The following is a 24,280-nucleotide window of genomic DNA, read 5'->3' on the forward strand; positions in this document are numbered from 1 at the left end:
GTCTTTGTCTTTGTCTTTTTCTTTTTCTTTGTCTTTGTCTTTTTCTTTGTCTTTTTCTTTGTCTTTTTCTTTTCCTTTTCCTTTTAATTTTCCTTTTCCTTTTACTTTTTCTTTTCCTTTTTCTTTTATTTTTCCACAAATACATAAGATGGAGCAAACAAAAAAAACCCAAGGTTCCTGAGTCACACTGAGTATATTTTAAGAAAGTCCCTCACCTCCTCTTTTCTTTTCCCATTAAACATTTCTGAATGATCCAGTATTAATTCGGCTAACTCTGCAGTGTAGCTTAAGTATTCCTGCACTTCCATCTCTAAAATACCAGCAAGGGTTTTGATCACTGGCTGCAAGTGTCACCACTTTCTCCTCTTACTGAGAAAAAGATTTTGCCATCATAATTTACTCAGTGATGATTTTAATGAGGGCTTAATAGGGGTGGCAAACAAGACCTTTCACTGACAGCATGACTATCTAGAATAAATTGAAATTATAATAAACCCTCATTTCTAAAGGGACCCAAGAGGATGTATCAGTCTTTATACGACCAACAAATTAGTCTCACAGAGTGATGTGATGTCTCACAAGGTAAAGAATTAAGAGCTCATCACCCATTTATTTTGTTACACTTTTGTAAATTATGGATAAAGGGATGCACTATCCTGACTGGCCACAGAACACAGTAGCTGCAAAACAGAGCAGTTAACTCGTGACAGCTAGCAGTGTGTGCTGTATGTAACAGTGAAGTGGTATAAGGAAGGGTACTATGACACATGCAAAACCAATAGTGTTTTTAAAGTGAGGTTATGCACCTACTTTGATTGCCATGTTTGTTTAAATGAGGTTTTGTATAAACAATAATTTGTTAACCAAACCAACAAAACCTCTCTCCAAACCAAGGAAATACAAATTCATACTTCTTCACTGCACAGCATGTTCTTACTAAGCAAAATGTATGTCCTCATGTTTGTATTGCATTTGCACTATGTAACAAGTACCCGAAGGAGTCCCTTTTCTGCCATTGAAACTAATAGCTTTTATAACCAGAAAGGTCCTCTGCAGAAGATGAAAGACCAAATTTTAGACACAATTGGTCCAAAATGTTGATTTCCTTAGAGTAAGTTACGCCTCTCCCCATTTTCTTTTAATTTCAAATTAGTGTAGGTTAAATACACACCTGAGATGTTTGCATTCACGTACATGATGAAAATCTTATCATAGCTTGAAGGATTCCTTAGAATGACTTCAGCAGGCCCATAATTAATAAAAAGTTGCACAGAAAACATGTAGAAGGGGTAAAAATGTCACTTCTCTTTTCTTACTCACTGATGGTGAAAACATATTATCACAAGATAGGTTTTGAAACCATTCCGTGGCTTTGCGGTGATGAGTCACAGATGTGAGAAGGTTGGTTCCATGAGCATGCAATTGTTATGCAGAGGGGAGCTATGGCTGCAGTGATCCTTTGTGCTGGGGTGAAATCCCCCTGCCTGATCCAAAATAAGCCTCTGAGAAAGGGCCAAATTTGTCATCCCTGTGGTCTTAGCACTGAGACATACAAGCATGGACAGTTCTTGACACTCTCCAACAAATCCTGCCTGTAGTAATCAAAACCTGCTCCTGAATCAGCCAGATGTTCAATTGTGCTGAATATAGCAGGCTACTTAGTAAATTTAAACCTGTTAGTATATAGAAGTCTATCATATTTCGAAATGTCTTTTAGTGACATTTTCTGGTTTTCAGGTTCATAATATGTTTGTCCATCTTACTTCCATTTCACGGAGTGAACCTTTGGCTGTGTGACTGATCTGATCTTAAGATCCAGCTGGAAAGACGAAAACTTTATGCAAGACAATAGTATACTCTTGAAGTATTTAATTGCCAGATTTTACAAGCAGCTTCAGCATGTACCTTAAAATGAAGCTAATCCTAATACAAGACAAATTACTAAGGAAGACATGGGGAAAACCTTGTTAGGACTAACTGATTGCAGTTTTATAATTCCAGGGTTTTTTTTCCTCTGTGAGAAAATATAAAAAAGAAAATAATGTTTTTGTTTCCTGTAGGAGATTTGCATGGAAACCTGGATGATCTTTTACTGATATTCTATAAGGTAAGTAGATAGTCTGTGATGTGGCGTTTTCACTTTATGACTCCTTGTTAAGAACACATATTTATGTCTGGCAGATCTAGCACTGTTAGAACTGTACATGCGGTGTTCGTGTACCACACACAAATCCTGGAACAATTTGAATGGTGTCTTTGTCATAGCTTTGCCTTCTCCGTGTCCTCTTGCTTACAGTGAAGGAGGAGATCTGGGAGATCTTTCTCTTCCTAAATGTTGAACTGGAGCATGAACCAAAAGTTAAGAGGGTTCCTTGCAATGTCTCCAAATTCCTGCCATTGTTTTATATTCCATATTGACTAAAGTCTTCTAAAGCCAGGAACTAACTTAGATCCTCATGTAACATTATACCATGGATAATATTGGTCCTCCAGAAAAAATGAAAAACCTTTCATTTAGGCCCTCCATTGACATTTGCAAAGTGTTTTTTATTAGTATTTGTTTACGGGAAACAAAAAAGAGTATTATCTGTTTAAAAGCTTTTTAAGTCTTGGAAGCAATCAGGCAGTCTGCACAAAATGGAAATACCTTGGGCACCCTTTACATATCCGTGAACAGCTGACCATTTTTTTAAAGTTAAAGAAGCATAGCTCTGTTTTACTGATGTGAAAAAAATTAAGCTCCAGGCCATCTTTTCCACAACTGTATATTTAACTGAAGATGCAAGAAATTTCCTATATTTAGTCTCACATTTATCTTTAGCATGAATCACCACCTTTCATTTAACAGATACTCTCTGTGATTTGAGATTTCCGGGGGAAAGGGTTTGTGTATGATCCTAATAAATCTGCGCTGAATGGAGACTGCAGTAAACTAAACCAGGTGTTTAAACTATGTAATTCTCCCCCTGCTTCCAACTTTGTTACACTGTATCTGACACTTGTTGAACAGAAACGTGGTTGTTTTGCCGAAGTACATACCTAAAGCCTGAGGAAGTATAATCAGACCTTTTTACAGAGTTCTGCTTTTCTTACTAATCAATTACATTTAGCCGGTCTTTGGCTTACTGTCTTTTAGCTGTTATTTTAGTTAGACAATCTTCCTTTCTGAAACTGGAATAAGACTATGATACAGATTGGTTTCATACACAAGACCTGGAATGGGAAAAAGAACTATTTTGAAGATAATTTTTTGAAGCTATAGTTACATTTACAACTGCAATCAGCCTGAATTTTACTGTTTTGGAGTAAACCGAAGATGTTTCTTTTTCGCTTGTCCAATGGATGTTACAAAGAGAAAGAAACTCTAAGCAAGGACTAAATCCTGACTTCACTAAATTCAGAGTCAAAACTCCCACTGACTTCAGGGACTGGAGCATACCCCCCGTCATTCTCTGTTAAGCTTCTAGGGGAACCCTTCCACCAAATGGAATTAAATGGACAAGTATTTTGTCGTTTCAAAGTGATTGAGAAAATAGAGAGCACATGATAGAGCTGCGTAGTTACTTAGAAACAAATTAAATGACACAGTGTTTTCTGTCCTCTCTGAGCAGTTTACTCAGCTGACCAGCAAACCCAGTCAGCCTCTGGGTTCCACTTTTTCTGCTTCCCTAACTGTTTCAGTTGGAAGGGATTTCTTCCTCTGAGTTGGTATGAACCGCCCTTAACCCTAGACAAGAAGGTGCAATTCTAAACAGTGCCATGAGGGGTGTAAGTGATCTCAGGTCTGTGCAGAGCCATGCAGAGCTGAAGTGGCTGCTGAAGCATTTTGCAGGCCCACGTGCAGACCAGGTGCCTTGAGTGTGGGGCTCTGTCCAGGGGACTTTTATCATGGCACTTTTACAAACTGCCAACTGCAAACACACAGAAGCTAACAATCTACACTTTATCGATACAATGCTGGTTGTAATAGTGTGTATAATTCCTAAGCCTGGTTTGCATAAGGCTAAGATAATTATTCTTTTCCTCAGTAGCCAGTTTTTAAGGTTCATACAGTCCCTGCATTAATCTCCATTAAGACACAGTGTTTCCTGAAATTCCTTGAAACCTTTGAATTTTAAATTGTGTATTGCTAAGTTAGATTGTTAAATGGATGCTATGGATAGGAATAGCCTGAGGCTGTAGAAAATGCAAACGACAAACAGAAGTCTATTAATCACTAACCCAGCAGATACAGTAACGATGCCCAGCAGCAAGTTGCTAATCATTAGAGGACCTTGTTTGCCTTTTTGACATGTCAGAGGCTGCAACGGCATTTGATTTAGTTTTGTTCTTATTGCTGGTGGAAACCACAGAAAAAGAAACAAAAACTTTGCATGAATGTGGAACAAAACTAAAATGAAGTTGGAAGTTCAAAACCAGCTCTCATCTAAAACAAAGAGTTGTGGTAAGCCCTTCCAAAATAAGAATGATAGAGTGTGGAGAGTGCTTAAGTAGATCTGTCTTTCCATGAGGACTGCAGTTACAGAGTGGCTGTGTGTACCCTGACAATCTGCTGGTGATTCACATGCCTATTGGTTCTAAGGCAAAGCTTTAATTAATTCGTCTTTCCAGGAGCTGCTGCTGAGTCTCTCCTGTCTGTTCCACTCCTGAAATCTGTCCTTTCTTTCTTAAAATCACTAAAACCCACTGCATTATCAGAGTCTCTTAAATTGTCACTCTTGTGAGCACGGAGCAACCACAGGCCTCTTCTGAGTTAACTTGGAGAGAGCTGGGGAGAGGCTATGGCACATCCCAAGCAAGCTGTATTTACATCAGTCAGGATTGTCCCGCTGTGCAAATCGAGTGACTAGGATTCACTACTGCATCCTGACCTAACAGCACAGGACACTGATTGGGGCAAAAAAGGTATTTCCCGATGGATTCAAATTAAATGTTTAATTGAGTCCCTGGCCATTTGGCCATGCATCCTGCAATAAACCTGCTAAGGCAGTACACCAGAGAATGCCATAGGAACATAAGCAGTGGGATGTCTTACAATGCTGCCAAACACTGTTAAAGAGTGGCTTCCACAGCTTTAATGTGATTTTATAGATGTTCTATTGATAATTCTTGTGCATGCCAATCATGAAAACAGAGGTTTCCTTTTTCTGGCAAGTCAAAACTGAAATAATATTTCTGATACTCATGATTGGAAATGATGAAGCTACATGTAGCTGCTACTATGCCTTCTGTATTGTGATGGCACCCATTGATATGTTGATAACTAATCTAATGAAACATATCATCAATTCACAATACTAGCTTTTGATGAGTCACCATTCATAATAAAGCACTGCTCTATATCTTTAGAAAAAAAATAAGGTAGGAAATACCTGTAAGTACAGCCTCTCAGGTTTGTGATCATTCAAGTATGTCTTTGCCCTGGAGGGGCTAAGTGCAATGTGGTTAAAATTCAGGTAGTGCTTTCAAGATTAAAGAAACTGGAATCAAATTCTTCAGAGTTCTTTCTTAAGATTTGAGGGCCCCTGGACTATAGTCTTTCTCAGAAGTTTTGGAAGCATACACTGCAAACAATGTAAATGTATGAAAACCATTTTCTTACTGTGTAAGGAAACATAAGGACCTTCAGACTTGTGTCAGAAGATAATTTTTCATGGATTTCTTGTCTTCCACTCAAAATGAATTACTCCTTTCTAATTGCAAGTGCATAACTCCCTGGCAGCAGTTGCATTAACAGAAAAGTATATTTTATTACAAGAATAATGTTTCTTTTGAGTATTTTCAATTTAATACGTAGAGGAAGGGATTAGAGAAAGCATCATAAGAACAGCTAGAGAGGTCATCTCTTCTCTGATAGCTCATACAGGTTGTCTGATATGGAGGCTTTTGCTCTAAGCAGTGGAAATAAAGAAATGCTGCATTTTAGATCTCTCTATTATGCTTTCTTTTTTGCAGATTTTCTAGCAATGTGACCTCATTTAAATGCTACTTCCTTCATTACAGTAGCATAGCAGTGCCTCTAATGTCCTTGTTTTTGTCTCCTTCTGCAGAATGGTCTGCCTTCAGAACAAAACCCTTATGTCTTTAATGGTGATTTTGTTGATAGAGGAAAAAATTCTATGGAAATACTTATAATCCTGTTTGCATTTCTTCTTATCTACCCCAATGATTTACACTTGAATAGAGGAAACCATGAAGACTACATCATGAACCTGAGGTAGATTTTTAGGGGGCAGGGGAGGGCGGAGTATCTGGTCTTTCACTAGAACTGTTGGAGCTTTTGAATGCTGCTTTAGCCACTGTGGCACTCTGAAACAGAAATAATGTCTTACTAGGTATTCACATGTAGTTTGTATCTTCATGATGTGTGAGGAGGGCAAAGAGCATCCTCATTGCACACAGATACTTGAATGAGATTCGTTGCTTGTCCCTGACCTAATCACAATCCATTGAAGCCAATGGGCTTAGTGCAGCTTCCAGAGTATCAAATTTGGGGAAAGGGGATGGATGGAAGGATATTTTGGTTAAAGCATTGGCTTTTTCCATAGCTTACCAAAAGACATGATAGTATGCAATTTAATGGAAACAGTAAACCAGGAGCTGATATTTCACTTAACTTTAGCCAAAGATGCCGCTTCTCAAACACAAGGGGCAGGTAAATATCCTAGCTTTTACACAGTGGAGGGCCATTAGTTGAGAGATGGCAGCGTGCCCCATTGCAGGAACAGCTGAGACCCTGTTTTCTACCACAGACATCTGTACTCAGCTGTACAGCACTGCCATGGGAGTGAACACAGCCAGTGTCTCTGGCTGTAGTGAAAATGTGACTTGTAGACAAAAATAATTTCACAGACATGAGAAGAACTCAGTCCTAGTCCCTACAATTCTAAGACACCCCAGTCAGTCTTTGGGTGTCTGGCTGGTGGGTAACCTGTTGTACCCCTACTATCATTTGATGCATGCAAACAGAATATATTGTTATTTTAACACAGACATAAAGCTGGGTTAGAGGCCCATGTTCAAATCGTATTAATGATCCACATAAGAGAATCAGTTTTGCATGATACTTCCTTTTTCAGCACTTAATTAAAAAAAAAAAATCATAAAACAAGATCAGTTACTTTATGTACAAGAGAGGAAAATTCCCACCCGAAATAGTGGAAAATATTAACCAAGTCTGTGATGATACCAAGTGCAAAGATGCATTCCTGTGAATGGCTCTTTGCTGGGCATTTTGATTATCAGTGCTGCACATCAGTAAATTTGAAACGTGTTGTGAAAATGCCCTTTGCACCAAGGATATCTTGGTGTTAAAAGAATGAGGTATCAAAATCCTTGTCCCTTGTGGGAGAAAAGGCATGACAGATGACATTGTCTAATAATTGAATGATTTAGGACAAAATCTCTGTGGAGGTTTTGTGGGAATTTTTGCCCATCATCAGTTAGGTTGCTTTGAAATTTCTCTCTGGTGTCTAAAAGATAAAACTGCTAAGCTATTTCATTCAGATGAAGAAAAAGCCACTTAATAATTATTGATCTGGATTCTGTTCCTGATCTCTTTTATGTACAAGAAATCAGTTTAACTCAATTCTTGAGACAGAGCAGAAGAAAGCACATTTAAACTAAGCTGAAACAATGGCAGGAGAAAAAGAGGGCTTGGAAATTCCTGGCAAACACCATAGTGCAGAAAATCATGAAGAAGGGGCATACAGAAAACCAATTAATGATGCTGTCCTGTTTTCAGATATGGTTTCACAAAAGAAGTTTCAAAGAAGTACAAGGTAAGATTTCTCCTCCTTCCCCTGTATTTTCTTTGTAGCCTAGCATATGTAAAATAAAACCTGTGTAAGCAAGGAAACTTCCAACCAGTTTATTTAGGTGTAGTACAAGATGACTTCAGTAACGTAGCTGAAATTATTTTGGATTATCAATGGAATAACTGACAAAACAATTTTAAGTGTTAGCCTTTTATGCTCAGAGATCTGTGGGATGAAATAGATAACACCCATAAGGCCACTCAAGAACACAAAAAGAGGTGAACATGAAACTAAAACAGAATGATACAGAGAAAATCGAATGGCCCTAAAGTGAATGTTAAAACATGTTTGTCAGTGTTGCAGTTCAGGGCGTCACCTGGACGGAACTGTTCACACTGTGGCAGATGCTTCAGTGAATTTAGAAGCAAAAGAATCTGCCAGAAATAGGATCTAATATAAGAGTATGTTTTACAGGACCATGGGAAACTGATTTTACGTCTTCTGCGAGATGTCTTCAGCTGGCTTCCCCTTGCCACTATAATTGATAGCAAAGTTCTCATCCTACATGGGGGGATTTCAGACACCACAGATTTGGATTTCCTGAATGCACTTGAGAGAAATAAGGTAAGAGATAATATTCACGTGGGGGTAATTTTGTTTGTTTTTTTTTTTGTTTTGTTTTGTTTTGTTGTTGTTTTTGTTTTTGTTTTGTTTTGTTGTGTTTGTTTGTTTGTTTTTTTGTTTTGTTTTGTTTTTTTTTAAAGATAGTATAAATGCTCAGATAAGTTGTTTGCATTAGGAAAGGAAATGGTTGCTGTGTAAGGCATATAAGGAAAAAGAGTCTTGTTTTTCTTAAAAATCAGTGTTTAGGAAGGAAGGTTTCAGTTGGTGTTGGGAGCCAATTGTTTGGCTGCTGTAAAATAACACAGGTCTTTTGCACGAAAACCACTTTAGATACCTGCTTCCTGCAGTGGTGACGCATTAGCTAGAAAGTATGAAAAGTACTTAATTCTCATGCATTTCTAAACACTTTAGAAATCAATCTAGCCACATTGTTCTAGCCCTGCCTTTTGTCCCAGGGGCTGTGCTTCTGCCATCTGTTGTGTGGGGGAAGTTCTCCACCTGTGAGGTGCTCCCTTGGCAGCAGCTGAGCTTTGCACATGTGGAAGAGCCTTTCCAGCACCATCAGACTTCAAGACCTGGCCTTGAGAAAACAGCAACTACTGCTTTTCAGGGATTTAGAAGACAGAAACATTCATTTTTTTTCTGAAATTGTGTGCAAATGCAGCTCTTTCAAATCAGTGGAAGATGGTGTGGGATGTGGTCTTGATTTGGACAACTCAAGATGTCTGCTTGTGATTGGGGTGCCTAGGCTCCATATAATCAATGGAGATCCAAGCCTTAAAATTGCTCAAGCATAGGTCTCCAGTGCTTTTCAGGGAAACACCCCGTAACTAGGGATGTCCCCTCTGGGCTCTGCCTGCCTCTGCAGAAAGTCATCTTTGCAGGTCATCTCCACTGGTCTCCTCTGGGCCCGATTCGTATCTGCCCAGCTCACGCAGATTCACAGACACGGTAGAGCATCCCAGATGTCACAAGATATCTCTATTTAAGCAACCTTGCGTACCTTGTCATTAGTGTCTGTGGAATCTAGAGCTATTTCTCTCCTCCTCCTGTTTTCTAGTGCAGAAAGAAATGCTTTACAGGACAGTCAAGTGTATCCCTGTTTCTTAAAGATGTGAAGGACAACGTGTACTTCTGGCCATCAGAGTCTAGGCTCTGCTGGTCATACCACTGTACGCTAAAATTGGGTGCCCAGCTACAGATGTGTCTTAACTGTGAGCTGAGTCTGCCCGCCCTTCCACCAAGGCTGGGCTCAGCATGTTGCTGACGCAGTTATCTGTGAAGTGCAGAATTAACAGGTCAAAGTTGCTGCCTCAGGAGAGCATTGCTAATGAGACCTGTGGGCCACAACTCAGGGCAGTATCACTCGAGGACAACTGAGGTATTTTAATTGGTACCATTGGCCACTGACAGGTCTCAAATACCAGCCAGTGCACTGGGAAATAACCCAGTGTTTTGCTTTTTGTTTTGCATCAATCCTTTTCTTTGTTAAAAGAGTAGAATTTTGGGGAGTGTGTGAGGTGTGTGTGTTTTGTTTTTGTTTTTGTTTTTTTTTTTTTCCCCTCTGGAAATGTATTAGTATGAGGAAATTTCAAATGAGAAGAAAAGATACTCTCTGAAGAAGAGTCTGTATTAATGGACACTCCTGGAGCCATAGCATACAGTTCCAAAGAAGCAAATGCCCATGCATATTGGAAGAGGTCAATTTAACAATAAAAGGGCCTGATGTAATACTTCTGTTATCCTCCTGATATCCCATTTATTTTAGCCAAATTAACCTGGCAGCATGCTACTGTATCAGAGCAGTGGTGAATGCAGTTTCATATTCTGTACAGTATACATGTCTATTTTCAGTTTCTGGTGAAGCTGGGCACTTAAGTGTCATCCCTGAGCTCAGATCATACTTGCTGTATACTGGGGCCTTATGACTGACTGTGGCTTGTAATGAGTCTGTGTGTCTGGATAAGAATATGAGAGCAGCTCTGAAGAGGCTGGTCGCTGATAGATACAAAGCAAAATTTCTGCAAGTGCCAAACACCTGCACCTTCCACCAAACCTGTGAGTTCGGGACATTATGAGAGTTCAATATTGAGTACAGGAGATGGGAACTGATGTGCCTTTCAGCTGACACCTCTGTATCATGTTTATGTTCTGGTAACTCTTTCAATTTTTTTTTTTTTTTAAAGTTGAAATCTTTGATGCAGCCACCAAAGCCAGTGAGAGACATACAGGACCAAGTTGGGGAAGACACTCCCACAACCAGTCTCGGTAAAGACGTTGCCAACCAAAATGTTGCAGGGAAAGCACACCACATCTTTTCATCGGGCTCCACTGAGCCTTCAGGCTCAAATTTTTCTCCAGACCCCACCCTGAAGGAATGGAAACAAGTAAGTGAAACCAAAGACAGACTGATACTGAACCCCTCCCGCATAAAACCAGCAGGTGCTCTGTTCAGGCAGTATGTCCAAGTCTGAGGGAACCGTCTCTGAATAAAAAAGCCGTCATTCTTGGGAGTACACCAACCAGCTATTAGTTACCTGGATGCTTTTTGTAGAACTGGTAATAAAGGCTTGTGATTTTATACCTTACAAGTACAATTTACCCAGTGCTTTCTCAGCTGTTAGGATGAAACTGATCAGTATGGAATGTGCTTGCCTGCCCTCATGCGGTTGGATCTGTTGGTACATACGTGGTTGTCAGTTTAAATAGGTCAGACTGTACAATTGTTGGTGATACTGAGCACCTTTTTTTGGCTGTGGTTTTGGCAGCTGAATGCTGATCCTGTCAAAATATCCCAACTCCTGAGACCTACAGGCTGATTACTCAGGAGTGGATATACTCAATACTACTCAAGGGAAGTTTTTGTCCTCTGGCTGTTTGTTTCCTTTTCAATATTAGAAGCAATGCGGAGCTCTTGTCATACTGTAATTTAATAAATTGTGACAATTTGAAAAGCTTAATTTGCACATAAATTTAGAAGCTCAAAATTGGGTTCCATATAAATTTATTTTTTCTGAGCTTCTTTTCAGACAACTGCTTTAAGGGGCAGACAGTTTTGTTTATTGACAAGCAGATCTGTCTCTGAAAATGTGATTTCCTAAGATACCTATCTGACCTACAAAGTAACCTAATGAGCACGAGCAAACCCCCCCCAAATCTGACACTCCCCCAGCTAACCAAGCATCCACTGAGCTGTGCTGGCAAGCGTGAAGTGGAATGTGTCAGCGTAAACATTGTCCAGTGAGGTTTAAACGAACACATTTTGCCTAATGTTTGCTACTGATAATTATGAGGTTAGGTGACTTTAAACCATGATAATTCATCCTCATGTCTGAATCCTGATAAAATGCTAATACATAAAATCTTGTTTTGAAGCATGAGCTAACCAAAGGCAATAAAGCCAAAGACAACTCTTGTTGTGTTTAGAGCAGGCACTCCCATGCTTAGTTTAGGTAAAACCACCGAATCATATGGTTATCAGGTCTGTGCTGGGAAATAGAAAACACCTCTCACACCAAGACGTGAAGAAGGCGGCTTTTGCTCTCTGAAGTAGCCCAGGTACCATTCCTGGTGCACCTACCTGAGTCTGGAAACCTCAGCTGTAAAAGGGGGTACATTTCTGAAATGACATTTCATCTGAAAAAAAGTTCATCCAAAATCTAGATAATGTTTCTTAAGAAAAATAGAACACAAGTTTCAGCCCAAAAGAGTGCCCTGTTGGAAGGACAGGAGAAAGCCCAAGACGTCCTTGTTACCTCAGGTGTGTTTTCTCCCTGTACTGTGAGGCTTTTGCTATGGCCAGTACTTTTAGACAGCCATAGCCTGCCAGTCTCCACCTACTACCAGTGCTCACTTGCTTGAGTTTGCTATTTCTAGATCCTTGACATTCTTTGGAGTGATCCAAGAAGCCAAAATGGCTGTACACCAAACAAGTGTCGAGGAGGAGGTTGTTACTTCGGTCCTGATGTCACTGCCAAGCTGTTTGAAAGATATAATCTGAAGATGCTCATCAGGTCTCATGAATTTAAGCCGGAAGGTTATGAGATCAGTCATGATGGGAAGGTAAGATGCTTCCATGTAAAGTAGAATTCTCCTGTGAATTTCACAGGCACATCCACAGTAGATCCATCTGCAAAGCTAATTAAAAAAAAAATAAGTGACTTCTTTAAATCGGGCTTGGGGGAATTGTGTGCTGGATAGATGTTAAAACAAATTATGGGGTTCTGACAAACAAAATTCTTTATAGCTTCAGGGAGTGGGGACTGGCTTATTACTCGTGTGAAAACGAATGAACAACAAAATCCCTGAGGAGAGGTATGTGTAAATACAGTGCAAGAGATGCTCTAAGGATCCAGAAACCTTTTAATTTAATAATTTCTCTTCTGTCCCTGCTTTCTTGCTTTCTGACATGCTGCATCAGGAGGCCAGCAAGAATCCTGAAAACCAGGTCTATCTTAGAAAAAGGGTTCTGTGAATCAGCATGTTATATCACACTGCCCTCTGAACTGACATTTTCCTATGACAGGCCAAAAATACAGGCCTGGGGCTCTGACTCAAAAAGTGCAAGCGGTTTAGTGAACAACACAGTTGTTGATGTCTGGTTTTATATGTAGACAATTCTGTAACCTGCATGTTTTTCTAAGATCAGTTTCAGAAATCGGTCTCAAGAAGAGTTATTCTGGCCAATCCAGTTTCTTTGTTTCCTGTGGTCAGGTTATCACTATATTTTCTGCCTCCAACTACTACGAAGAGGGGAGCAACCGGGGAGCATACATCAAACTGAATCCTAAACTGATTCCACGGTTCGTACAGTACCAAGTCAGCAAGTACACACGCAGGCAGAATCTTCAGGAGAGGTAAAGCTGTGTGTTGTACACAGTGAGCGTGTACTCAGTGAGCACGCGAGTACCTGTCACAGATCTACAGCCTGATTGAATAATTAAATAGCCATTTATTTTCCTTGGCTTTCCTTGGTTTTCTGTTTTACAATTTAAAAAATAATGCAGTAGACAAAACATGCTCTAAGTGCTCTAACTTGGTTTCCTGAGAAAGTCCCAAAGGTAATTAGACACAGCAAGCGGTTAGAACAGACAATTGTCAGGGACTCGTAAAAGGCCTGCGCCCGTCTGTCAGGCCTGCTTTAAGGCTGCAGTGTTAATCTGGACAAATCCTGTTATGAATCGAATCCAAAAAGTTCATCATGACAGCTTTGCCATGCCTCGCACTGTGGTCAGATTTACTAAAGCAAAGCAGCTTAGAATTACCTGCATAAACTCGATTATCTCGCAAATTCGGGTTATACTTATGGGGCTTTGTTTGTTTCATTCGTTTTGGTGGGGCTTTTTCCCCACAGTGTTATCTTTTAGGATGACCCTGAACATGCTACATGTTAAACGATGGAAGAATTTGCTAATGACTGTTGAAAAGCATAAAATGCTAGAGGATTTAAATCCTTTAATGATCTGCTCTGCGTTTTTTTCCTCCTAGGGTGGGAACAATTGAATCATCTGCCTTAAAGTCCTTACGAGAGAAGATTTATGCTCACAGGTCTGAGCTCACTAGTGCTTTTGCACAGTATGACCTCAACAGCACAGGTAACACTGCCTCTCTTGTCCAGTTGCCACCATGGGGATAATGGCTTCCACGGCGGGGCGGGGGGCTGAGGGCACAAACCCCATGGAGAGCGGTCCCGCCTGGCGCCGTAAGGCTGGAGGGCAGCAGAGGCTGGTTGATCTTTTGTTCTTTCTGACCGCAGAGGAGGATAGGTGTTAGCAATTGCTCAGCCCCAGAAAACAACTTGGGGGGATGAGGCTTTAAGTAGGAAGAAGAAAACAACTGAAGCACGTGGGCAAATAAGGAAACGATGTTTGATGTTGGGCAGAGTTTGGGCAGGCAAACCCAGCTCCAGAAGCTCCAGGGTCACCACCTTCACTTAGGAGTGTCTTCAGAAGCTGCCAGACAGGGAACTGGGGTCTCGGGTGAGGGGGAGTTGGTCTCCCCCTGAGTCCGGGAGATACCTGCGGAAAGTTGACTGGCTATGCCACCAGCAGACACACACCCATCAGCTGAAGAAAAGTCAGTGTTAAATTGATACATGAACCTTGATGATTTCTAGCACAAATACAACTTTTCCTCATGATGGCATCTCACTTGGCTGGGCCATCAGCTGTGCCCCTAAAAGGGCAATCAGTAACGTGATGGTGCTGTTTCTTTGGCCACAGAACAACTGTTTAACACATTTCTATCATCTTGGGGTTTCAGACACGTATCTCTGTAGTTGCAGCTCAGCTCAAACCTCAAGTACTTCACGGCATAATCTGGTTTTCTCTAAAGGTATTAAAACATGCTGAACATCATAATAGGATCACCAAGTTGCTGAGGTTGGAAGGGACCTGTGGAAATGTCTAGTCCAACCCCACTGCACATTGTTACAAGGGTTTTTATCCCAGGGTTAGGAGAAAATGTTGATTTTTTTGCAACTGCTCTTAAAACTGGCAGAAGGCATGCTGGTGACTGATGTGTCTGTGTCACGTACGGCTTGTAACTGTGAACTGACCCCTTCTGGCAGGCAGGATTTCTGTCAATGACTGGGCTGCGGCGATGGAGTCTGTCCTGCAGCTGGACCTGCCCTGGAGGATGCTGCGCTCTCAGTTAGTGCAGATGAACCCAAACGGAAAAGTTGACTACATGTCATGTTTTTACGATTTGAAAATAGGTCAACCTACAAAAGAGGTAAGGAGGAAAACGCCTCCTTGCAAATCTTGGAGGAATGGCTTTTGGTGCAACTTGAGGCAGAAAAACAGTGGTTTGGCCAATGAGGTAGACACCTACAGCTGAACTAGTTGCTGAACTTCCTTTTATAGTCACTGGAGGGAAATGAGCACTGCTGGGCTACGAATCATCATTCCCTGCTAAGGTAGACGCTTAAAATAGGTTGGGTGAATCACATGCTAGAACTGCTTCTTACTTTCTGTTGACTCTCATGGGCGTTTAGATAACGTAGCTGAGGAGATGCGACAAAACCTGCCCAGAGCAATGCAACTCTGTGAAATGAGCTTTTCAGACGTGCTCCAGAGCCAATTCAGGCACCTGTAGGAGGGAGCTACATTTGTGGATGGACTTCTAGATGTTTAATGGTAGCTGAGGTCTCTTCTACAGAGTCCAGTTGTTACCGAGTGGCTGCTTTGGCAATGGCTATCGCCGTCATTTTTCTGAACGGCAGCACCCGTTCACCTATGTACAGAGAAAGCTTTGTATGAGTGCACGGCTTACTGCATCTTCCCCAGATTATCTGTGTTGCCACAAATAATTACTGAGGGTAGGAGGTGTGAAGGGCTTCTTCCCCCCTGCCCTGCCAGCTGAAAGTGACAGGTTTTAGCTGATTATTCCTCAGGGCAAGACATCAACTATCATTCCAGAGAACTCAAGCATAAGGATTTTTGTTTTAAACATTTGACAAGTTAAACTGGGAAAATAGTACATATTCTGTTGGTTAGACTAACTCAAACCAAGCTCTGAATGGTTTCCTGTATGTGATTTCAAAACCAGGTTCAGCCAGCTTTGGTGGAGACACTGTGCCGATACAGAAAGGATCTGGAGATCATCTTTAACATCATTGACAAAGATCGCTCAGGTAAGGCTAGGTAACTTCACTGTGCTGGCTCCAGCAAGCCTATGCTAGTTATCTTTCCCCGCTGTGTTTCCTCCTTCAGGCTTCTAAATATAGAGAAACCAGAGGTGATGTCATTTTTCCAATTTAGTGAAGACTAATTTAAGCAGTCAGGCTGTAACCATATAAGGGACAGTGCACAGAGCCTAACTCGAGAGAAAATTCTCACATATCCCAGCTCCAGGCACTTCTCTCTTTCGGGGGCTTTTTCTCCCTTCCACTCGCACTCTCCATATTTACTGCTTTCTCAATTCTGCTGTTGAAAGCACTCGATCATCCCCTGAAGTAAAAACGTTATTCTGTCATGAAATCATGAAACACACCCAAGCCTCGGTAGGCAGGTAACTTCCTTGCAGCGAAGGAGCGTGGATGCAGGAAGGGGAAACCGCACCGGGAAAGGCAATGTGGTGTCTGTCTCCTTCAGGTCTGATTTCTCTTGAGGAGTTCGGCCAGACCTGGAAACTCTTCGCTTCTCACCTGGGCATTGATGTGCACGATGAATCCATTGACAAGTTAGTCCTCAGCATAGACTACAACAAAGACGGCCATATCGACTTCAATGAATTTTTAGAGGCCTTTCACGTGGTTCACAGACTAGAGAAAAAGGCAAACTCATGAAAAGGCAGAACTTCCCGGGGGCCGTCTCGGAAGCTCACCCTCCTGGCACCAGGCACACGCGGTCTGGGAAACCAGTCTCCAGCCTGACCAACAATAAATGTGCTGCTCAGTACAGTAAGCACTGCGGTCACTGTGTAAGCCTTTATTTAGCCCCTCGTGGATGATATACACCTGCTAGTAACGAGACAGAAGAGGTGAAAACCCGCTGCTTATAGTGTTACTGTGTCCCTGCCACGTCAGTACCTCACCATTTATCCCCCTCCTTGGTGGCACCTCCCTCATCACCGTAATCTGTGAACGCTGCCAAGGTCACACCCACAGCCCCGTGGGAAGAGGAACATGGGAAAGGTTCCTCCGACAGGCCTCAGCGACAGCCGAGGCCGCGGCGATGGCCACGAGGAACGTGTCAGCCCCTCGCTGGTGACAGAACGGGCACGACAGGGGCTGCCGGCGGGCCAGCCAGGCCCCGAGAGGAAAACGGGAGGTGAACGGTCTAGTTAACATCGGTGGTTCTGCATTTAATCTTGCTCTTCGCATGATGCAGTGAAATTACAACATTCCAGGTCACGCTCTGTCCTCCTCAAAGTTTACAGACACGGCTTAAAGGAACGTAGTTGAAAGGTGTTTACACTTGCACTAGAATCCTTCTTGCCACTGGTTATTTTTCCCTACATTTGTTGGGGTTTGGAGCTAAGAAACAGTCGTAACTCGTCACCTCACAGAAGGCTAAATCCACAGCATGTTAATGCAACATATGATAGGTCGCAGAATAAAGCTTTAGCTTTCACGGCCACGTGTGAGTGTGGTGTCTTTTTGCCTGTCTTTTGGTGTCCTACAGGTATCAGAGTACCACACGCTTTTCCTGAAGATGACCTGGATTTCGTCAAAGAGATGAGTAAGAACACAAAAGTACACAAATGTCGATACTACCAAACCTAAATATTCTTGCATATAGTTAAGCATAAATTCTTTGCCAAGTAAAGTAAACCGAGAAATTCTGAAATGGAGTTTTTGGAAGCAGCACGAGAGAAGAGTGCAGTGCCCGCGGCCTGCCCCTGATGCCCCCAGCCCTGCAAGTAAAGCACCCCCGCCTGCTCCCCCGGGGCGAGCAGGGAGATCCCGGCCGATTCCCCGGCGTGTCGCACTCTGAAAGCGACAGGCAGGTACGGAACGGCGTGAGGCCAGGTCAGGAGCCTTTGGAAACAGCAGCGCCTGTCTGCCTTACTGAACGCAAGGTGCGTAACGTCACTTTTGGGTAGGAAAAGGTTCCAGCCTAGCCCGTCCTTAAATTTTAATAGCGAAAGATCAGCTGAGTAAAGTAGAAAGGTTTTATTTAACAACAGTGTTGGAAGTACAAAAAAAGAAAGCATCCTTCCCGGTTTCTCGTCACAGAATGTAACAGCAGCCCAAGCTTAGGGAACTGCTGTCTTTCTTAAGTCTTATTTTCTACAATTAAAAGCAAAATATTTTTCCAGAAGTATTTTGTAACTTGACAGACGAATGAATAAACATGCACACACTCATTTCTCTTGCCTAGGGGACGGGGAAAGAAAAATCTTCAGTAGTGCAAACAAAATTTACAGTAGAATTCTAACAGCATTGCTAACATTGACTGTGTATTTTTTTAGCACGCCTTTACTCTGATCTGGGCAGGGCGGGGTTCAGTCCCACCTTACTCGAGGGGGGCGACACAAAGGCTCCACCTGAGATGGACAAATGCCGCTGCGCGTGGCGGGGCCCCACCTCCCCCCTTGGTTTCGTTGCTGTGGGCACGGAGCGGCGAGGCGCAGGGGGACAGAGCGGCGCCGGGGTCCCCCTCTGCCGCCAGCCCCCGCAGCAAGTGGTGGGAGCGCAGAACCGCGGGGGACGGTGTGCCACGCGCCCGAAGAGACCCCAGGGACACCCGCCTCGAGGGGCCACTCCACGAGGGGACGTGGGGTAGGGGCGCCCCGCGCAGCAGGCAGGGAGGAGAGGCTTTCGGTGGAGCGGCGCTGGGTGCGAGAGGAGCTGAGCCATCAAGCCAAAAGAGACCAAAGCCTGCCCGGGCAGCCCCCCTACCCCTAACAGAAGAGGGGGGGTGGCAGGGGGAGAACCTGTGCAACATCTAACAGCACTAGAGACTAAAACTGGGAGTGGGTGAGAGCGCAGCAACATGTACTTAAATCCAAGCTGCTCCAGCTGAAGATCTTCCTCCATAACCCCCACACACACACACCTTTTTTTCTTTTTTATTTTTTTTTTTTTGTCCCAGAATTTTATGCAGCGGCTACTTCCAGCAGCGAGCAGTCCTCTGAGCAGGGACTGAATCAGTCGGCAGCCGAGCGCCCCAACTCCTGCCCCGCAGGTGCAGACGCTGCTGCTGGTGGCACCTCTCTTCCTCCCCCTTCCCGGGCAGCTCTGCTCCCACCTCTGGCCGCACCACAGAGTGCCCAGTGCTGGACCTGCCCTGGCCCCAGCTCCACAATTATCAGGTCAGAAACTGATTTTGACAAACTTTGTACCCCAAGCATTAGGTTTTCACATTTACTTGCCGGAACTGCAGCTGAGGGAGATTAATGCCGCCTCTGATCTGCCTAGTTTGGCAAACTCGTGCCCTTGGCACAGCAGCGGGGAGAAGGAACCGGCCGCGAGGCAGCGAGTGGGGCGGCTGCGGGCCTGGGGGAGCCGGGTCGGGGCCAGCAGGCTGCATGTGCACTGAGCCCGACACCCCTCCTAATTATTCTGGGCAGTTCCCCCTGCCAGCCCCGTTCCGGCGGCCCCCCCAGAGCCGTGTAGGTGCTTCTGGCCCCACGGCTGCGAACTGCTGAGGGCAGCCGTGCCCCTCGGACTGGAAAGCCTACGCCTCAAGCGGGTCTATTTTAACTGACGAACGCCGTTGCTGCTGAGGCACAGGATGCGTCTGTTTAGTTTCGCCTTCCTTCCATAAATGAGTTTCCAGGGACTTGACGTCAGCCGTGTCATCCTCTGCTGGCTCCCCTGGGAAGCCTGGCAGCCACCTTGAGCCTCCACCCATTAGCTCAGCCCGCACAAACTGCAACCTCCTCACGTATTTTAGCTGGGAGCACACCCCTGCCGCCGCCAGCGCCAGCTCTGCTTTGCGGCCGCTTCACACACACACACACACACACACACGGGTGGATCCCCAGCAAAGCAGGGGGCTATATAAAACCTCAGTTGCTTCATCAGGTTTCCACCGAAACGCGACTCTCCAGCGGGAACTGTTCTTCGGTCCGAGCAGTAACGCAGCAGCAAGCTGCTGCTGTGCCCGACCTGAAGGTAACAGGAGTTTCCCTTCCATTGGCCTCATGTTTCAGAATCCCACCCTCCATCACCAGCTACCTAAACACTTCAAATTATCACATTAAAACTTCCCAAATGCCAGCATTCTACTTCATGATTAATCATAAATATACCATAGGTCATACTATGATTTTTGAATTAAAGATATCAGTGATACTCCCATTAAAAAAAACAAGTGTTCAGGGGTGTCCAGGTATGTTTGGCCACAGGCTCACTCGCTTGCTTTAGACTTCAATGCAGCTGCATGTAAAACCAAACACATCACCCTTCTTGTTTCTGAAAACAAGGTCACACTGCAGGTAAAAAAAATAACTAAAGTGTCTGAGGGAAAATCATCTTGCATCTCTCACAACCTAGGGTTCAATGAGAAAAGCAAAAATAACTGTTACTGCTGACTTTTTGTAGGATACCCGATAGAAGAAGAAACCATCACAGAGGCTCCTTTATGCTCACGCTCTGCACTGTCACATCCGTCTGCTTAAAGTAGACAAAGGATTTTACTTTCGTTTACTGGGAAACAAGCTAAGTGATCTCTCACAATATGTGTGAAACCAAAACAAAACGAAACAAACCAAACCATAAGGAAGGCAAAACCCTACAAAACTGGCACCATGCCAATAAAACGACTTCCACATCCAAGTGCTAACTGTACCTGAACCGTACCCGTACACGAGCCCCCCAGCAGGCTCGCAGTTTGCACGGTGGTTAACGCAGTACGTGCCTCTCTCTGAGCGCCCAGTCCAAGGGCTCCCAGGCCCTTGGAGCGCCCAACTCTCCTGGCCTCTGCAAAACCACGAAACCTCCTCCTGAGGCCTCCCACACCTTCGCTCTCCTGAGCCGGCGGCTGGCTGCCGATGCAGCGGCAGCGAGGCTGTAGCAGGAGGGCAGGCGCGGCGGCGTGCGCCCCGGGAGCTCAGCCTCCTCCCGACCACCGGTGCTGCCGACTCGGGGGTTTACTTCCCTCCTTTCAGCAAGGTATTTCAGGTAGCTGCATAAAACTGGAACCAAACCCCTCCTTCTCAAAAGCACCCTGTACTGTTGTTACAAAAAAAGCTTTCAAATCCTGTCAAAATGGCATAGATGTAGGCTTATCAGCACAGAAAATACTTTTTGCAGGCCGTATCTGCTCTCTTCCCCTCTACCTGGCAGCACAAAATCTCTCTGACCCTCTCTGCTCGCAGGGCGGCAGCGCCGGCACACCTCCCCGTGCCGAGCGAGCCCGTGCCCACGGGACGGGCTCCAGCTACAGCCACTTTCCTGCCAGCCGGGTGCTGGTGGCAAAACCAGCAGTGCCGGCACAAGATAAGCCACAGCCGAGGCCTGGGGCAAAGCAGGGCCTTCCCCTCCAGAGGCAGCCTACCTCTGTTTTCAGTTTAAATGGCCACGGAGCCATTTTCCTGCAGGACACACCGATTCTCCTCACAGCAGCTCAGAGCAGCCACAGAAACTGGTTTCCAGTGGGCGGATTCAAGGCACAGGCACTAACATGGGAGCTGTCTGAAGGGAGACTTCCAGGCAACCCTTCCCTAACTACATGTGACAAGTGTAACTTCAAATAAAAAAAAAAAAAAAAAAAAAAAAAAAAAAAAAAAAAAAAAAGGAGAAACATCAAAGCCTTCCATAAACTCATGCTGCGCTGGAAGGGTGGCAATTATGCCATTCTTAACTCTGAGGCTATTTGCAAGGGAAAGGATCAGGGGACTTGGAAAGGCTGCTTGAGTGGAAGAGGTTTATCTTGTTCCATTCAGAGGAAAGGATTACAGGCATAAAACTGTCTGTCACCTTGGAGGAGCTGGAGAGTTGAGGTTTTGCCTCCAAAGCCTTGGGGATGCAGGAAGGAAGCTATTTTGTTCAGATTAAAGCCAGATGCAGCCTCCTGAGAGAGGCTATCCTCTCAAATTAGTGGATATTGTAAGACATTTGTCTCTACTGTCGTTAGCCCTGCACTGACTAGGTGCAAATGAGATGAGAATCAGGAGAAACGTGTATTAGAAATATCACCTGGGTATTTCAAGTTATTCCTATTCTTCTAATTTACATTTCCCTGGATGTTTCACACTGCGCATTAGTGATTCACAATGATGTACATTTACACACAGCAGGAGAAAAATTAATGAGTTCCATCACTTCCCTTATTTGGAAGGCTTCATGCTTGAGATACAGCTCCCTCGTTTTATTACGCCTTTTGATCTCCACAGAGTGATCTGTTTTCCCCCTGGCAGAACTGTATAATTCTTGGTAATTTAATATGAATTACATTTATGCACTTTGGGCAGAATAAGCCTCATCGTTTGTTACTTCTCACACACTCTTAAACCCAGGGTGGGCCAAATTCCACCTGCCTGTCCCCCGCAGGGAGGTGTGCACGTAGCACGACGAGTGTGAAAGGCTGAGGTAGTGCACGGCACACAAACATGCAGCAACCAAACAAGAGGTTCGTGACAGGGAAATGGGCAGGAAGAGCTTCCGAGCCTTCCCTCCCGCACGAGGCATCACTTACTGCATCGCACAGCCTGTGCTAGGCAGGAAATCATGTAAATAAATAATGATGGCTTTTGTTAGGTACGTCATGGTGCCATAGGCCCCGCTTGGAGCACTGTCATAAAAAAAGTGGCAAATTCCTGTGGCTACGTCTTTCTCCAAGACACTACCAGTAGCTCCAAATGATTTCTGAAAAGACACAAGCAAAGGAGGAGGGAAAGTTAGGCGTGGATGCTTACTTACTGGAAAAAACCTGCCACATGATTTTGCATTTGTGCTGAATACTGAAAGCAATTCTCCTTTCCCTCATGAAAACCTTAATGAGGATTATTATAAGACCCACACGACTTCGTTGGATCAATGTAAGTAAATGAGGAACATAAAACTTCACAGATTTCTGTCCTTTGGGTGGGGCGGGTGGGAGTACTCAAATATTGGTAATTCTAATGCCTTAGAAAAGCAAAAATTCACTTCAATCTACCCACTTACTTCAGAGCTTCTTAGCCACTGTACTTTTATTCCCTTTAAATCCACCCCAATTCTTACTGTTTTCCAACTCTATTTCCAGAAGACACTTAAGCGATTTGGTCTTTCTTCGTAGGGGAAAGAGTAAGGCTAAGATCAAGCTCATTGTGCACATACAAAAGGAGCAGGGGACAATTTTCAGACGCGGAGGCTTCCCACCACTGCCTGCTTAACTCACCAGCTCCTGCAGAAACAGGTCGTTGGCCATGTGCACGATTCGATCCACATGGATGATGCCCCCGATGCTGTTCACCTCGATGTCAGAGAGGAACGTGAGAACGAGAATAGCTTCCACCAAGAGCTGCCTGTACTCAGGCTGGGGTACATGGTTCAGCACCGACTCCACGTGCACAGCAAACTTGATTTCACACGGGGTCATCTGGCAAGTTTGAGTGGAAACGGGAAGAAAAACTGACAAACCCAAAAGGCTAGCTCCCCACATCCTGCAAGCACTTAACCATATGCTCCTCTCGGCACATGGGGGTAGGCTGACAAGCAAACAAAATGTTTGTGCAGCTTTAGCGCTTACAGAAACTTTTTCTGTTGCTAGGCCCGGATCCTGCAAACACTTAGGCAACTTCCAGAAGAGTGCTCCAGCCCTGCAAGCCATCACACACGGGTGTTAGTTATGTACAGGAACTGCTGATGCTTGGCTGGCAAATTAACTCTTTGCTCCTCACTCTGCCTTGTAAGTATCTTTCTGGCACTTCAGGTTAGTTGCAAAGCCAAAATGACTGTTCGAGTTTTAAAAATAACCACCTGCTCAGAGTGAATGCTTTTCCCCCACAGAGATATACCTATAGTGTTTGTAGAGCAGCCTAATTTGCACTGACACAGCTCTGTGGATGTTACGTGAAAGGCTGCTGCCTTAGGAGGTTTGTACTTATTTCACTTGATTCCTTTAAACAGCAAAATTAGATACTGTCTAGGTCTGACAAGCTAAAAATATAAACCTACTTATCTACACAATAGGAATAAATAAAGCTGTCCATTCTGAAAAAAAAAACAAACCCCCACGTTTAGATTTGGCATAAAATTTCAGCTCGTCTCTTCAGCTGTTACCAACATCCCTCAGAAGAGGGGGAAGCCAGAGACAAATCTGAGGGAAGCAGACAGGAAAACAATCTCAGGCACACAAGCACCTCTCTTGCACTGATGGATTACTGTTCACAAGAGTTTGTTTTATAGATGTGAATTCAAAACTTGCCAGAGCACTTAAAGACAAAGTGGCAATCCAGCTAAGGCAAAAAAAATGTAAGGAAAGGTTATGGATTTAAAGAGTCAAAGCTTTGGTTAGAAACAATCA

At 43.8% G+C, this 24,280-nt stretch overlaps 2 protein-coding genes across 7 annotated transcripts in view; one reads left to right on the forward strand and one right to left on the reverse strand.

The window, feature by feature from the left end:
• Positions 1 to 17,461, forward strand: part of PPEF1 (protein phosphatase with EF-hand domain 1) — a 42,663-nt gene extending 25,202 nt beyond the window's left edge. For all 6 annotated transcript variants that reach the window (XM_033010112.2, XM_033010111.2, XM_033010113.2 and 3 more), the window contains 11 exons: positions 2,061 to 2,107; positions 6,051 to 6,217; positions 7,745 to 7,781; positions 8,232 to 8,381; positions 10,568 to 10,768; positions 12,258 to 12,443; positions 13,095 to 13,237; positions 13,869 to 13,975; positions 14,950 to 15,113; positions 15,930 to 16,014; positions 16,475 to 17,461. In XM_033010112.2, the coding sequence (XP_032866003.2) occupies positions 2,061 to 2,107; positions 6,051 to 6,217; positions 7,745 to 7,781; positions 8,232 to 8,381; positions 10,568 to 10,768; positions 12,258 to 12,443; positions 13,095 to 13,237; positions 13,869 to 13,975; positions 14,950 to 15,113; positions 15,930 to 16,014; positions 16,475 to 16,668 (1,481 nt within the window). In that variant the 3' untranslated portion in view covers positions 16,669 to 17,461. The remainder of the gene's footprint in view (positions 1 to 2,060; positions 2,108 to 6,050; positions 6,218 to 7,744; positions 7,782 to 8,231; positions 8,382 to 10,567; positions 10,769 to 12,257; positions 12,444 to 13,094; positions 13,238 to 13,868; positions 13,976 to 14,949; positions 15,114 to 15,929; positions 16,015 to 16,474) is intronic.
• Positions 17,462 to 17,982: 521 nt separating this feature from the next.
• Positions 17,983 to 24,280, reverse strand: part of PHKA2 (phosphorylase kinase regulatory subunit alpha 2) — a 48,144-nt gene continuing 41,846 nt past the window's right edge. The window contains exons 30-31 of the mRNA XM_042788579.1: positions 23,153 to 23,353; positions 17,983 to 22,638 (exon numbers count right to left, since the gene is read on the reverse strand). Of these exons, the coding sequence (XP_042644513.1) occupies positions 22,465 to 22,638; positions 23,153 to 23,353 (375 nt within the window). The 3' untranslated portion in view covers positions 17,983 to 22,464. The remainder of the gene's footprint in view (positions 22,639 to 23,152; positions 23,354 to 24,280) is intronic.

Source organism: Tyto alba, unplaced genomic scaffold, assembly GCF_018691265.1.
Source record: "Tyto alba isolate M040663 unplaced genomic scaffold, T.alba_DEE_v4.0 Super-Scaffold_14, whole genome shotgun sequence".
NCBI classification, from domain to species: domain Eukaryota; kingdom Metazoa; phylum Chordata; class Aves; order Strigiformes; family Tytonidae; genus Tyto; species Tyto alba.